The sequence below is a fragment of the Alexandromys fortis genome, unplaced genomic scaffold (assembly GCF_014885135.2).
Source record: "Alexandromys fortis isolate MF-2015 unplaced genomic scaffold, M_Fortis_MF-2015_v1.1 scaffold_283, whole genome shotgun sequence".
Classification (NCBI taxonomy): Eukaryota; Metazoa; Chordata; class Mammalia; order Rodentia; family Cricetidae; genus Alexandromys; species Alexandromys fortis.
The window spans coordinates 604,478-620,175 of NW_026068164.1; the positions used below are offsets into that span (position 1 = coordinate 604,478).

Below are 15,698 nucleotides of genomic sequence, written 5' to 3' on the forward strand. Positions count from 1 at the left end.
GCCTTCTGGACTGCCTATGGTGTGGGATCATGTGTCTGCAATACTATGGTGTGGGATCATGTGTCTGCAATACTATGGTGTGGGATCATGTGTCTGCAATAGACCTTGTTTTCCACAGTCTGAGAGCATCGCTTCAGAGGAGACTTGAAATCTCACCACTCAAAACTCTCAAGTTCTCCTTTCCTTTAGTTTAATTTCATACTTTTGTTCAGCAGTACTTATGTGCCAAAGACTAGAGAAAATTTGCCGATCTCTCTGAATCAAGTATCCATTCTTTACCTTGAGTGACTTTGTTATCTCTGTAGACACAGCGAACAGAGAATTCAACACTACTGTATATACACCTTCAAATAATAACTTGTTCGTCTCATGATTAACTTTAAACTTCCAGTTTTTCTAAATCTAGAATGTGAATGGTGTTATGAGAGACAAACCTGCCATTTGCCCTAACTCCAGTGATGGACTTTTAGCCATTTCCTGGATCTTTGTAGTAAGCTTCTCCCATCTGTTTTCTGTCTTTAAACTCACGTGTGCACATTAGTTTTGTGAGTTCTCAAAACTGCGACTTCCCTGTCCACTTGATGGGTATAATAAAGGCAGAAGAATAACTGCACATCACCGGCACACCTACCTTTCAGTTTCTATCTTTTGTGTTGGTTCATTTTCTTTTTCTGATATATGTATATATATATATATATATATATATATATATATTAGAAGTTAAGTTATATATATATATATAACTTAAATTCTTAAAATTCAAACAGTATTTCTCAACTACAACTATTTCATCCATTGCTGGGTACTTTTGCAACTTTCAACAGTGGACATCGCTGATGAACGTCTAGCATCTGTTCCCAACACTTTCCTCCTTTAGCAGCAAGCATTACTTCAGTTAGGGACACTCCCTAGTTTCAGAGATGATACTCTTTGGGGCTAAACAATAAAAGGGTAAGTATTCAAGCTCTGTGACTAAAAGCTCTCCCTATGATGCTGTATATGAGTAACTGCGTAGTGAGTGCTTCGTTAGCCAGAGCATGGCATTATTTGGTGTCATCCGATGTCAAATTTTCACTCTCTTTAGGAAAGCATTTTTTTTGCCCCTGAACTCCTTTGTCAGCAGAATATTTGGGAACCCGAAGGAGATCAGTGTTAGGAGTAAGAGTATACTTTACATAAAACACCACATTTGTGAACCACTTACTGAATTTTTGTCACTTGCAAGAAAATGAAACAAAACTATGAGCTTAAACAATATGTTTCTTAATGAGTACCCTCTTCTGGCTAATCCAGTTTCATAATCCAAGATTACCTCTAACACTTCTCATGGACACTTTTGCTTTTCCCTTCCAACTAAGGAAGGCCTAGTGGGACGGGATGAGTTAAACTTAACAATGTTATATTCCTGATATACTTAACACGTGCTTTAAAACAAATAGTAACATCATCATAAATTACAGAGAACACTGATGAAAAATATACTTACTAGTAACCACATACACAATAAATATTTGTCTCTGGGGGACATTAGATGTAAATGGAATTTAAGTAGCATTCATCTAACTGTGAAAACCTGAGAAGACACATGGTGGCGCTGCAGGATAATGTTACAGAAAAAAATTACATTAAATGCTCAGGACCCTCAGCCCCACTGAGCACGGAAAACTGGGAAGAAAGAGCAAGTCGTGAAGGTGCTACCTAGAAACCGTTTATCCTTCGGATTCTAAGGATTCTGTGGACAGATCGAGGGGCGCATCTTACAGAACTGTGTGGTGGAGCAGAAGTGATTCTTTCAGAAGCCTGCCGGAAAGGAGCTATGGGGAACGGAGGAGGAAGACATCTGCAGACAAGGCAAGTCCTGCTTCTCTTTGTTTTGCTGGGAATGTCTCAAGCACACGCTGAGCCTGGGAGACTTTCAGTGGTGGAGGAGTCCCTGAGTGGGGCCTTGGTAGGCAATTTGGTAAAAGACCTGGGGCTCGAGGTGGGTGAGCTGTCTTCACGGGGGGCTCAAGTGGTCTCTAAGGATAACAGACTGCCTTTGCAACTGAACATAAATACAGGCGATTTGCTCCTGAGCGAACCGATAGACAGAGAGGAGCTGTGCGGCTCCACCGAGCCCTGCGTGCTGCCTTTCCAGGTGTTAATGAAAAATCCCTTACAGATTTTGCAAGCTGAGCTGCAGGTAAGGGATATCAATGACAATTCCCCCATATTCCTGGAAAAGGAAATGGTCCTAGAAATCCCAGAGAATAGCCCGGTTGGTGCTGTGTTCCTACTGGAAAGTGCGACAGATTTAGATGTAGGAACCAATGCTGTGAAAAACTATGTGATAAGTCAGAGCTCTCATTTCCACGTTAAGGTGAGAGTTAATCCTGATGGCAGGAAATACCCAGAGTTAGTTTTGGACAAGGCACTGGATTATGAGGAGCAGCCGGAGCTCAGCCTCATCCTCACTGCTTTGGATGGTGGGACTCCGCCCAGGTCTGGGACTGCCTTGGTTCGAGTGGAAGTCATAGATACTAATGACAACTCCCCCGAGTTTGAGCATATGTTCTATGAAGTGAAGATTCCAGAGGATAGCATCCTTGGCTCACTGGTTATCACTGCATCGGCTTGGGACCTAGACTCGGGAATTAATGGTGAAGTATCCTATGCCTTTTCTCATGCATCAGAGGATATTCAAAAGACATTTGCAATCAATAAAAACTCTGGAGAAATAAGCTTAATAGGCTATTTGGACTTTGAAACAACTGAATCCTACTCAATAATCATTAAAGCTACGGATCGAGGAGGACTTTCTGGGAAATCTACAGTAAGAATTCAGGTGATGGATGTGAATGATAATTCTCCGGAAATTTCTTTGTCATCATTTACCAGTCCAATCCCAGAAAACACCCCAGAGACATTAGTTATGGTTTTTAGTATCCAAGACAAGGACTCAGGAGAGAACAGCAGAATGGTCTGTTCTATTCCAGAGGACCTCCCCTTTGTGCTAAAGTCGTCAATTGAAAATTACTATCACTTAGAAACGGAGGGAGCGCTGGACAGAGAGAGCAGATCTGAGTACAACATCACCATCACAGTCAGCGACATGGGCACACCCAGGCTCACAACCCAGCACACCATAACAGTGCAGGTGTCTGATGTCAACGACAACGCCCCCGCCTTCAATCAAAGCTCCTACACCCTGTTTGTCCAAGAGAACAACAGCCCCGCCCTGCACATAGGCACCATCAGCGCCACCGACTCAGACTCGGGCTCCAATGCCCACATCACCTACTCACTGCTGCCCACCCACGACCCGCAGCTGGATCTCTCCTCGCTCATCTCCATCAATGCCGACAATGGGCAGCTGTTCGCCCTCAGGGCCCTGGACTACGAGGCTCTGAAGACCTTTGAGTTTCGCGTGGGCGCCACAGACCAAGGCTCGCCCGCGCTCAGCAGCCAGGCGCTGGTGCGCGTGCTGGTGCTGGATGCCAACGACAATGCGCCCTTCGTGCTCTACCCGCTGCAGAACGCCTCTGCGCCCTTCACAGAGCTGCTGCCCAGGGCGGCAGAGCCAGGCTACCTGGTCACCAAGGTGGTGGCTGTGGACCGCGACTCTGGCCAGAATGCCTGGCTGTCGTTCCAGCTGCTCGAGGCCACGGAACCCGGACTGTTCAGCGTGTGGGCTCACAATGGCGAGGTGCGCACCTCCAGGCTGCTGAGTGAGCGCGATGCGCCCAAGCACAGGCTGCTGCTGCTGGTCAAAGACAATGGCGATCCTCCGCGGTCTGCCAGTGTCACTCTGCATGTGCTCCTGGTGGATGGCTTCTCTCAGCCCTTCCTGTCTCTACCGGAGGTGGTGCGCAATCCCGCCCAAGATGAGGACGCACTCACGTTGTACCTGGTCATTGCCTTAGCGTCTGTGTCTTCGGTCTTCCTCTTGTCTGTGCTGCTGTTCGTGGGGGTGAGGCTGTGCAGGAGGGCCAGGGCGTCCTCTCTGGGTGGCTGTTCTGTGCCTGATGGACACTTTCCTGGCCACCTGGTGGATATCAATGGGGCGGGGACCTTGTCACAGAGCTACCAGTATGAGGTATGTCTAATGGGAGGCACTGGCACAAATGAGTTCAAATTCCTGAAGCCAGTTTCTCCCAATCTACCACTCCAGTTCCCCAGGAAAGACATGGAGGAAAGTCCTACTTTACGCAATAGTTTGGGGTTATTTAGTGACAGCAGCTGATGCTATATTTCATTTTATAACTATCTCAAAACAATATGTATTTCTCCCAGTTTGCATGCTCTTCAAATCTCCTAGTGTTTGCATTTAGTTATGTCCCTCCCTCTCTTCATCTTATATCCGTGCTTGTAATAAGATGGTCATGTTTAAACTGTGGCCTGTTCTGTAGGATATCCTAACTGGTGAAAGAACTTAGTTCCTTAAACCCCACAAAACCACCCCATCTGTCTTTCCCAGCTGCACTTTCACCTCCGCTTTGCTTTGATGAAATAAACAGACCTCTTCAGAAGTGGTTGGAACCTTCAGGTGTTAACTTTCCTTCACTCTCTTTTTGTGCTTTTTCTTGAGGCTTATTATTGTGGATACTATTTTCCAGTAAGTTTATTTTAAAACCATTCTAGTTTAGATGTTATGTTTGAAGGTTTGTTACTGTTCAATATATTGATACATTGGAAAATCTATAATGTGATCCAACCATTAGGCCCATTGAAAAGGAGCCCAGAGTGGGTCTGGGGATGGCTCAGTGATAGGTTCCCAGATAAATGAGAGCACAGAATAAACAAGCAGGGACAGTGATGATTTCTTAATAACTCTGCTGTATGCGTTCTGGAAGGTGACTGGGGAGGCACATGAATACTGTGGCCACTTAGAGAATCCTGGAATATGAGCCCTTCATTTTACTAATGTCTCAAGGTCAGAATGTAAGTCAGGTGTACAGGCACCCAAACAGTAGTTTAGATAGGAGAAAACAAGCTTGTGAGATAATATATAATTTTAATTATTTTCTCCCTGAAATAAACAGGCATGTGCTGATTCACATGTAAAGTTATGATGTGTGTGTTTTCCAACATTCAAACCTAGAAGGATGAAATATTTTGTGCTCAGTACTTAGTCTATTTGTGAGTTTGAAATTTCCCATATTATTCTATCGCTTAAACTTTCTGATACGGTCACAAGACACCAAGTAGGTCCCAAACTCTACTGAGTATCAGCCAAAAGTTTGGTGACCACTTTTTTTTGGATGTATAAAAGTGTCATATATGTGTAGTTTCAAGAGATTACTATTTAGGTTCTAATTTTAAAAAAAATTAAATTAAACCAACACAGAAGGGAGTTTTATCTTGTGTTGAGAAGGACCAGCCTGTAATGTTCTTGCCATTAATGGTCGGATAACACTACAGGAAAAAATGTAAAAGTTGGGAGATGAAGTTTTCTAAAAAGCCTAAAGTAGTCTGTATGTATAGAAGGAGGAAAATGCAGTGAGAAAATGGGTCATCATGGAAGAGAAAGATAGTAAGGCATGACGGTAAGAATGGGGGAAGAACTAAGTAATGACGCTTCCAGTCCCATAGACTAGAGTCAACTCCCTCGTGAAGATATTTAACACTGTAATTAGTTAACTAATTTTAGTTCATTAAAATCCCTCCAAAATCTAAGACAACCCAGTGTTTATCCTTTTGGGAAGCTAGGCATTTCATCATCAGTCCATTGAACTCTGTAATCTTCGCATGCAGTCAAAATGTGGATACAGGCTAGTTAAATTTAAGTTCCTACTTTGGGAAGTAGAAGTTGACGTGTGCTCTCTCGCCTTTTAATGAAAGCTCCTTTATAGCGAGAACTCGCTGAAGAGCAGTAAGTCAAATCAAGTGTTAAGATTACCTCCTGCCATTATGGCACTGAGTGGAGAAGAGTTGGAGGATCACTTAAAACACTATAGCATGCCAGACCAGATACACATATTACATAAGTAAAAATATTGAAAATAGTTACTTCATGGGTGCCAGAGTGGCTATAAGGAAAAAGCCAGACAAGACTATAATGAGTGCTGACAGAATGTGGGGGAAATGAAGCATTTAAAATTAGAAATAATTGTAAGAGCTGCACAATTCTGAAAATACAAACTGTAAACCTTAAATGGTGTGATACATGGTGTCTCTATTTCAACCAAGATGAAGAATAGAGAACGGCTCTAGAAACCTAGGATTCCAAGCAAGCTGGATCTTTTCTTATCCATGATGATGAAATTGTGAAGAGAAATTCAAACTGCCAAGGCAAAAAACCCTACAGACACAACAGGTGGTCTAGGTACCAACCTTTTGTCAAGCTTTTCCAGATACATAAGCATCAATATCTCCATATTCCTGGGTGGAATTTTGTGTTTCCTCACTCTAGTGGAGAGTTACCAAACTTTCTGGAGCCCTCATGCTTGTACAGGAGTAACCAATCAATCTTCTAAAATGTTTTGCTAAAGCCAATTTTTTTCTCAATCTTCAAATATTTCTGTTATAGTTAAATTTAACACGGTACATTCAAATCAAGCCATACCGGTCAATTTTGTAATAGATGACTCCTATAAATTATAAGTAATCAAGAAACTTTTCCCATAGCCAATGGAGGAAAGTTGATTAGAAATACCTGTAAAAAAATACAACCTCTAAAAATGAATTTTCTTGAAAAATCTCAACAATATAAGCCAATTAACAGGTTAATTTCTGATTGACAAGAAGTACTGGAAGTAAAGGACTTGTGTTATTAGGGCATTTAAACTTATAAGGACTGCTACCATCTTTTTAACTGGCAATCTGGCCTCCATTTCCTGGTCCAGTGTACTATTTAATCAAAACCATGGTCATCCAGGCCCCAGCTCTTTAGCTATTGTCCAGTCTTTACCAGCTGGAGACGAAGTGTTCAACGTAAGAGTCCTCGGCAGGCATTCCCATCCAAGCCACCTTACCATACAACTGAGGGCATGTAAAAGAGTAGTGTATTTTAATAGACACCTATCAGGGTAATCCACAAATTCTACCGTAAATACAATAGACAATTTTAATGCTTATTTTTTTCTTGACTTGAGAGCATGTTCTACTCTTCCTAACTTCCTTGAAATTCTGTTTGCCTTTCAGAGAATTATTTTTGAATCTAGATATTTTTTGTTTTGAAGAAGTTACTTATTTTCCTTTTTTTCTGTAAGTGAACATAGGTTCTAGTGTTCTGTGCATAACAAAATTTACAAATGCCTATTGTTTTCCAATAAGAGTAGCCCTTGTCTATGACCTACACACACCAACTTATATACTTTAAATTATCCCTGGATNTAACAAAATTTACAAATGCCTATTGTTTTCCAATAAGAGTAGCCCTTGTCTATGACCTACACACACCAACTTATATACTTTAAATTATCCCTGGATTACTTATAATACCCAATGCCTAATAAAAAAGGAAAGTCTTACATACTCCATACAAACAAAATGTTTGAGGTTATGTTGTGATTTATTTTATTTTTACAATCTTACTGCTTTAGAGTGAGAGATTGAACCAGAGTCTTAATAAGCTACCCCACACTCACACCACTACTGAGTGACCTCGCTATATTTTAATTATCCTCTTAACATTAAGTTAGTTCTTTGTGGTTTCTTTAAAATGCCAACTCATTAGTTTCTATGGTAATGATCCTAGGAGGTAATGCTTATCAGCATCCTATTTTTAATATGTAGGGAAACAAAGGTACACAGTTTGTACAGGTCTGTAGGTAGTGACAGTACCAGGAATCTAATGTTGACATCTTGGATCCAGAATCTATGTTCCTAAACAGTATCCATCTCCTAGGTCATAGTTACTTGTTTTTTCTAGATGCTTCCACTATTCTTTACCTATGAGTTGTTATATCTTAGTTATTAGCTTGTCAATTCTTCTAGCCTTCAAGTTCTACAAAAAAAAACAGATCATCTTATGTGCATTATATTTTCACGTGTGTGTGTGTGTGTGTGTGTGTGTGTGTGTGTTCAGACAGTGTCTCCCTACATAGCTTTCCCTGGCATGGAGCTCACTATGTAGACCAGACTAACCTCAAACTCTTACAGATCCCCTTGACCCTGCCTCTGAAGTACTGGGATTAATGGCATGCACCACTACATACACCCTGCTATTTTAAGTGTAAAATTAAGAAGTCTAATACTCCCATGACGTAAACTAAGTTAATTACTAACAAAAGTAGTATTCTCTATATTTTTCCAGATTCATAAGTGTGTGTGTGTGTGTGTGTGTGTGTAAAATGTAGTGGCGTTACCAATTATATTATGGACTCACACCAACAAATATTTACCAGAAAGGAGGTAAATATTTGTAACCACTAAAGGATTGCCTTGAAATAATTATTATTTACTTATTTGAGGCACTTTAGTGGGTCTTTTTTAATTAAACATTCTAAGAACTAATGATTTCATGGAGAATATGGACTTTGTTTCAATTATAATCCAAACAAGCCAACAACAAGAGAAATTTTGTAGAAAATTGGAAGAGGCCAAACAGACTGAGTTATAAGTTATAACCAAAAATTATGCCTAAATTCATCGATTATGATAACGATACTGTAATTATGTTTGTAAAAGACCTTGCTAATTAGAAATAGTTAATGAATATTTAAATATAAACATAGTCTGTGTGAAATTTGCTTTTAAATAATCTACATAGATATATTCACAAAATTTTAGGAGATAAATGTTAAATGAAAAACTTCACAGAGACACTTGGTGGCGCTATAGGATAAGATGAAACAGTGCATAGCCCTGTGGGCTCCACTATTCAGAGGACCAGGGAACAGCCAATCCGCTGAGAAGGGAGGTATTACAGGAGCTTTACTGACAGAGCTGCCAAGGGATTTTCAATAGAAAAATCGGAAATTCCTCTATCAAAATTGGGACCAAATTTAATTTTTGCAACAAAAGAGATTGCCTGAAGGAACTATGGGAACCAGAAGGATGATGATTCTACAGAAAAGGCAAGTCTTGGTTTTCTTTGTTTTGCTGGGATTGTCTAGGGCAAGTACTGAATCTTTGCACTATTCTGTAACAGAGGAAACAGAAATTGGCACTTTTGTGGCTAACCTAGCAAAGGATCTAGGGCTGGGAGTAGCGGAGCTGTCCTCCAGGGAGGCCAGAGTAGTGTCAGATGATAATAAAAAGCGTTTGCACCTTAATTTGCTGACAGGAGATATGCTGGTGAGTGAGAGACTGGACCGGGAAGAGCTGTGTGGCTCCTCCCAGCCCTGCGTGCTGCCTTTTCAGGTGGTACTGGAAAACCCTTTACAGTTTTATCGAGCTGAGCTGCATGTCAGGGATATAAATGATCACTCCCCCACATTCCTGGACAAGGAAATATCTATTAAAATACCAGAAAGTGCAACGATCGGAGCCACGTTTTTAATTGAGAACGCACAAGATCTGGACGTAGGAAGCAACGGTCTCCAGGACTACACCATTAGCCCCAATTCTCATTTCTATGTTAAAATTCACGACAGCGGTGATGGAAGAATGTATCCGGAGCTGGTTCTAGACAGAGCTTTAGATCATGAGGAGGAATCTGAGCTTAGACTGACACTTACAGCCCTGGATGGTGGGTCTCCACCCAGGTCTGGGACAACATCGGTTCTCATAAAGGTTATGGACATCAATGACAACACTCCTGAGTTTGCTCAGAGTTTCTATGAGGTGCAGGTCCCAGAGGACACGCCCATTGGTTCCAGTATTATTGCTATCACTGCTACAGATTTAGATATAGGAAATTATGGAAAAATATCATATTCATTTTTGCATGCATCAGAAGGCATTCGAAAAACCTTTAAAATCAACCCAACATCTGCAGAAGTCAACTTGAGATCATTACTGGATTTTGAAGTAATACAATCCTACTCTGTAAATATCCAAGCAACAGATGGTGGAGGTCTTTCAGCAAAATGCACTCTTTTAGTTAAAGTATTGGATATAAACGACAACGCACCGGAAGTGACCATATCATCAATTACAAAGACAGTTCCAGAGAATGCTTCAGAAACCCTGGTCGCTCTTTTCAGTGTCCGAGATCAAGATTCAGGGGACAATGGAAGGATCCTTTGCTCTATTCAGGACGACCTTCCATTTATCCTGAAACCCACCTTCAAGAACTTTTTCACTCTCCTTTCTGAAAAAGCACTGGACAGAGAGAGCAGATCTGAGTACAACATCACCATCACAGTCACCGACATGGGCACACCCAGGCTCACAACCCAACACACCATAACAGTAAAGGTATCTGAAATCAACGACAAAGCCCCCGCCTTCACACAAAGCTCCTACACCCTGTTTGTCCAAGAGAACAACAGTCCCGCCCTGCACATAGGCACCATCAGCGCCACAGACTCAGACTCAGGCTCCAATGCCCACATCACCTACTCGCTGCTGCCCACCCACGACCCGCAGCTGGATCTCGCCTCGCTCATCTCCATCAACGCCGACAATGGGCAGCTGTTCGCGCTCAGGGCCCTGGACTACGAGGCCCTGAAGACCTTAGAGTTCCGAGTGAGCGCCACAGACCAAGGCTCGCCCGCGCTCAGCAGTCAGGCCTTGGTGCACGTGCAGGTGCTGGATGCCAACGACAATGCACCCTTCGTTCTCTACCCACTGCAGAATGCTTCTGCGCCCTTCACAGAGCTGCTACCCAGGGCGGCGGAGCCAGGATACCTGGTCACCAAGGTGGTGGCTGTGGACCGCGACTCTGGCCAGAAAGCCTGGATGTCGTTCCAGCTGCTCAAGGCCACGGAGCCAGGGCTGTTCAGCGTGTGGGCTCACAATGGCGAGGTGCGCACCTCCAGGCTGCTGAGTGAGCGCGATGCACCCAAGCACAGGCTGCTGCTGCAGGTCAAGGACAATGGCGATCCTCCGCGGTCTGCCAGTGTCACTCTGCATGTGCTGCTGGTGGATGGCTTCTCTCAGCCCTACCTGCCTCTGCCAGAGGTGGCGCGCGACTCCACCCAGGACGAGGATGCACTCACGTTGTACCTGGTTATCGCCTTGGCGTCGGTGTCTTCACTCTTTCTCTTGTCTGTGCTTCTGTTCGTGGGGGTGAGGATGTGCAGGAGGGCCAGGGCGTCCACTCTGGGTGACTACTCTATGCCTGAGGGACACTTTCCTGGCCATCTGGTGGACATCAGCGGCACGGGGACTCTGTCCCAGAGCTACCAGTATGAGGTATGTCTGACGGGAGGTACTGGGACTAATGAGTTCAAATTCCTGAAGCCAGCCATCCCCAGTCTTCAACTCCACGATGCTGGTTCTAATATGCAGGAAAAGGAGAACTTTCGGAATAGTCTTGGATTTAATATCCAATAAAATCTCCTTTAAACTCTGAACATTTTAACTTCATTGTCAAATTGCAGGTGATTCTTTTTCTTAATCTGCAATGGATTTTAGGGTTTTATTGATGTTGCATGCATTTTCATTTCACATGTATCTCTCACAGTTGCTTTAAAAATCGTTATGGGGTTTAGGATGTATAGAAACAATCTTCACTCTTGGTTTATTTTGTCGGAGTTTTATGTTAACGGTTCTACTGTTTGTTATGCAAGACACAGAAATGGAAATGCTGACTAAAGTATTGAGAGTAAATGTGTTGAGCTGGTGGTTACTGTGCCTGGTGGGGTCCAAGGCAGGCAGTTCTGGGTGGATCTGCAACAAAAGAAAGCGAGGGAGGAAGTGGAGGAGGGAACTAAAAAGGGGCAAATGCCACCACATAAGGGAGTTATTCCAATATACAATAAAATCCAGCAAGCAGGGATATTAAATGCTGCTGCATCTGGGTAGCAATTATATTGTTATTAGTATTCTTTGTCAGATTACTTTATCATAAAAGATTTTTTTAAATGCTGCCTCTCTGTATCCAGTCATGGAGGACTTTGTGTTCTCATGTTTTTATGAACTGATTTCTGTCCATGTGCCCTGCGTTAAGTACTGATTGTTCAAGTAATTTTTCTTTATCTATTTTCTAATAATTACTTCTAATTCTCAAAATAATCTAGGCCTTGATACTGCTGTTGCTTGTTTTTAAATACAACGTTTGCTTGGTTAAAATGTATGGCACTCTTTATCATTTATTGCTAAAGCAGATAATAAGTTCATAATTTTATTCTAAGTAAAGTAGTCTTTTACCAGAAGAAAACAGTATAAACACTTCCTAGGAGGACTGGAGAGGTGGCTCAGAGGTCCTGAGTTCAATTCCCAGCAACCACATGGTGGCTCACAACCATTCATAATAAGATCTGGTGCCCTCTTCTGGCCTGCAGGCATACATGCAGGCAGAACACTGTATACACAATAAATAAATTAAAGAAAAAAACTTCCTGGGAATTAAATATTTTAATGTAATTTATTTTTTATTTTGTGTGAATTGGTGTTTTGCCTGCATGTATGTTTGTCTCTGTGAGGGTGTCAGATCCCCTGCAACTGGAATTATAGACAGTTGTAAACTTCCAAATTGGTCCTGAGGACTGAATTTGGGTCCTCTTTAAGCGCAATCAGTCCTCTTAACTGCTGAGCTATCTTTCCGTCACCTGAAATTAAGGTTTTAAACTGTTAAAATGACTTAGATTTACTTTTCCTAACCATTAATAGAAGTAATATAAGCCTAATAGGGAAGAACAAATCTGTAATCCCAGCTCTCAGACAACTGGGGTGGAGAATAATCAATTCAAGATTGTTTTAAGCTACACAGTAAGAATTTTCCTTAAAAAATAAAGAAAGAAGGAAACTGAACCTGATATACCGGCATATGTCTATAATTGAAGGACGTAAGAGCCTGGAGTGTGAAGCCAGCCTGAGCTCCATGAGACACTTTCTCAAAAATTACAAAGAAGCAGAATGGAGAATTGGGGTTGGAATCCTCACACTTGAGGCTCTGGGGTAGGAGGCTGTCGTAAGTTGGCAGGACTTATGGCATGCTATGGACGTGACATGGCAGAACAACCAGGCTCTGCGGTGCCTTCAATACCAGCCTCAGCTACAGACTGAGACTCTATGTCTAAAGGACTCCCAATGATCTTAAAGAATGAACTGTGAAGTACAATGTCTAGTTGTGTGGGCCCAGCAGGTGGGTACAAAACCTTGGCTTCACTCTCAGCTCCTAGTGAAAAGAGTAAATATGGGTATGTGTGCACACTGAGCACTTTGGATGCCCAAAGATCAATTTTTGGCATGCACAAAAAAAGTAACTTTAAAATATTATTAATACTTTGTGGTCTCCCTCAGATAGCCATGAAGAATAAATCTGTGTTTATAATTGATAAATGCCTGATTATATTTTAAATAATAAGGTCTCAAATCTGTAGATGTACAGTTTAGTGGAGGAGCTGCAAATAGCTACTATGTAGTGTGGCTATATGGCTAACATTATGTTAGCGTCTGCACTCACAGGAAACAACTAGCTATTAAGACACTTGTATATACCCTGGACAGTGGTGGTGCACACCTTTAATCCCAACACTAGGGAGGCAGGGGCAGGCAGATCTCTGTGAGTGTGAGGCCAGCCTGGTAAGAACGAGTTCCAGGACAGCCAGGACTACACAGGGAAGCCTGTCTTGAACTCCCCCAAAAGACACTAGCATATATCCGCTCAAATTTATTGTTGAAATGTAGAGAAAGAGATAATTACAAAGTGTATATTTTCCTGGGACCATGTAGACTCTTGGGAAATTCAAGCCTTCATGTCAATGGTTTATACAACTGAAACCAAACTCTAACAAACTGAGCCATTGACAGTAGCCCTTCCTATTAGTCAGTATGGTTCCTGAAGAGCAACATTTGTGAATAAGAGCAAACTGGAAATGCACCAGCCCTCGTGTGGAATTTTAGCCTTGAACTTGACTTTTTAGCCTTAAGTTTAATTAAATATCACTGTAGCAGTAATGTTAGGTACTGATAACATCAAATGCAGGTAAATAGGGAAAATAAATTATTCCCTAAGCATAGATTGCTCACCCTATTGCTTGGTATTTTTAATGTTCTGCATACCCTAGGAAACATGAAGCCAAGAATGAGATCCAGGAAGAAAAAAAACAATGCTGAAATAACTTAAAAGAATGTAAAATTAGTATCATTAGGCAATCTACAATACACTAAGCATGTTAACTGAAATAGAAGTTAAACGTGAAAATGTGTGGCTAACAAAAAAATTGTAAAATATGATATATGGGTGCTAGAGAGATTGGCTCAGGTATTATGAATTGGAATTCCACGCCCACCACCCATCTCTGGCTGCTCAACTGTAACTCTAGCTCCCAGGAAACTGACTCTCTCTTCTGACTTCTGCCAGCCTCTGCACTCCACATGTGCACATGTCCACATGCAGACAGACACACCAACACTAATATGACATATTTGATAAGAACAAAATTAAGCTTCCATATGTAAAACACATTAATCAGAAATCAAATTTTGAAGCAGAATAAGACAATAAAATCACAACAAAATATTTATTCACAAAAAATATTCAAATACAATCATACATTCTGTAACTCAAAAAGTTAATACAATGAAAGTACAAGAGGAGATGATTAAAAACACAGGCAGGCATGCCAGCTGCGGTGGCACACACTGGCTGGATTGTCTAAGGAGGCAGAGACAGGACGGGCACAAGTAAGAGGTCAGCCTGGGCTACACATTTTAAGAACTTCAACAAAAAAAGAAAAAGTAAACACGGGACAGAGTAAAAGTTTTAACAGACATACAAAGGGAGAGATGAGGTTTTCTTTTTCCTCTCTCTCTCTCTCTCTCTCTCTCTCTCTCTCTCTCTCTCTCTCTCTCTCTCTCTCTCTCTGACAGAGTTTCTCTGTGAAGACCTGGTCATCCTGGAACTTGTTCTATAGACCAGGCTAGCCTTGAACTCAGAGATCTACTTCCATCAGATAAAGTTAAAGGTGTGCACCACCACTGCCCAGCAAGACAGATGAGCAAATTTTAACAGAGCAGAATCTGAAGAAATAAAGACTGGGGATTTCTAGAATTAATGAAGCATCAGCAAACAAATCTAAGAGATTGCCATAAATCTAAAAGGAAACGTTACAGAGATGTTTGTGTCTATAAACATCATACTGGAATTTCAGAAAACCAAAGAAAAAGAGAAATTTTATTTTAAAAAACTGCAGGAAATAGAAATTTGACTTCAACACATGATGATTACACTGTCCAGTCTGATCTGTGTTTCTCAGTAGAAGCAATGGAAAATAAGAAACCTTCAATATGCTGACAGAAGTTAGCAAGCCATTCTATCCTGTCTTTTTATAGAGTCATCAAAGGAAAAAACTGAACAAACTTGACATCATTTTAGTTTTAATTAATAAAGATCACAGGGAAGAAACAGTATAGATTTTATCTTTATGGACCCACACCTTGCCACAGATGTGGTCTAGAAGTTTGGCGTGTCTTTGTTTCTAGCCGATAGTCACATTCTTTCTCTCCTCCTCTCCTGATAAAATCTCAAAGTGTGGTCCAGACCCGGTTTAAATTGGTGATTCCCAGGTCTCAGCTTCTAGAGTGCAGGAATTATGAGTGTGTATCGTCAGGCCTGATTCCACAGTCATTTCTACTCTGGAATATCAACATCGGACCACAAGTACTTTCTAGAAGTGGTGATCTCCTATGACTGCACAGTCTCTCCTCTCTTGCTTGCCCCC

General features: G+C 41.7%; 1 protein-coding gene across 8 annotated transcripts in view; it reads left to right on the forward strand.

Moving 5' to 3' along the window:
* LOC126491969 (protocadherin beta-18-like) overlaps positions 1 to 15,698 on the forward strand; it is a 38,187-nt gene that overhangs the window by 7,419 nt on the left and 15,070 nt on the right. Inside the window, exons 1-2 of one of the 8 annotated variants that reach the window (XM_050128023.1) lie at positions 1,239 to 3,745; positions 10,894 to 12,839. The exons of 1 other annotated variant lie outside the window; for it this stretch is intronic. In XM_050128023.1, the coding sequence (XP_049983980.1) occupies positions 1,817 to 3,745; positions 10,894 to 11,364 (2,400 nt within the window). In that variant the 5' untranslated portion in view covers positions 1,239 to 1,816 and the 3' untranslated portion in view covers positions 11,365 to 12,839. Of the gene's footprint in view, positions 1 to 1,238; positions 3,746 to 8,570; positions 10,834 to 10,893; positions 12,840 to 15,698 lie in introns of those variants that run through there. 6 more of the 8 variants (XM_050128024.1, XM_050128022.1, XM_050128030.1 and 3 more) reach the window with 6 other exon arrangements.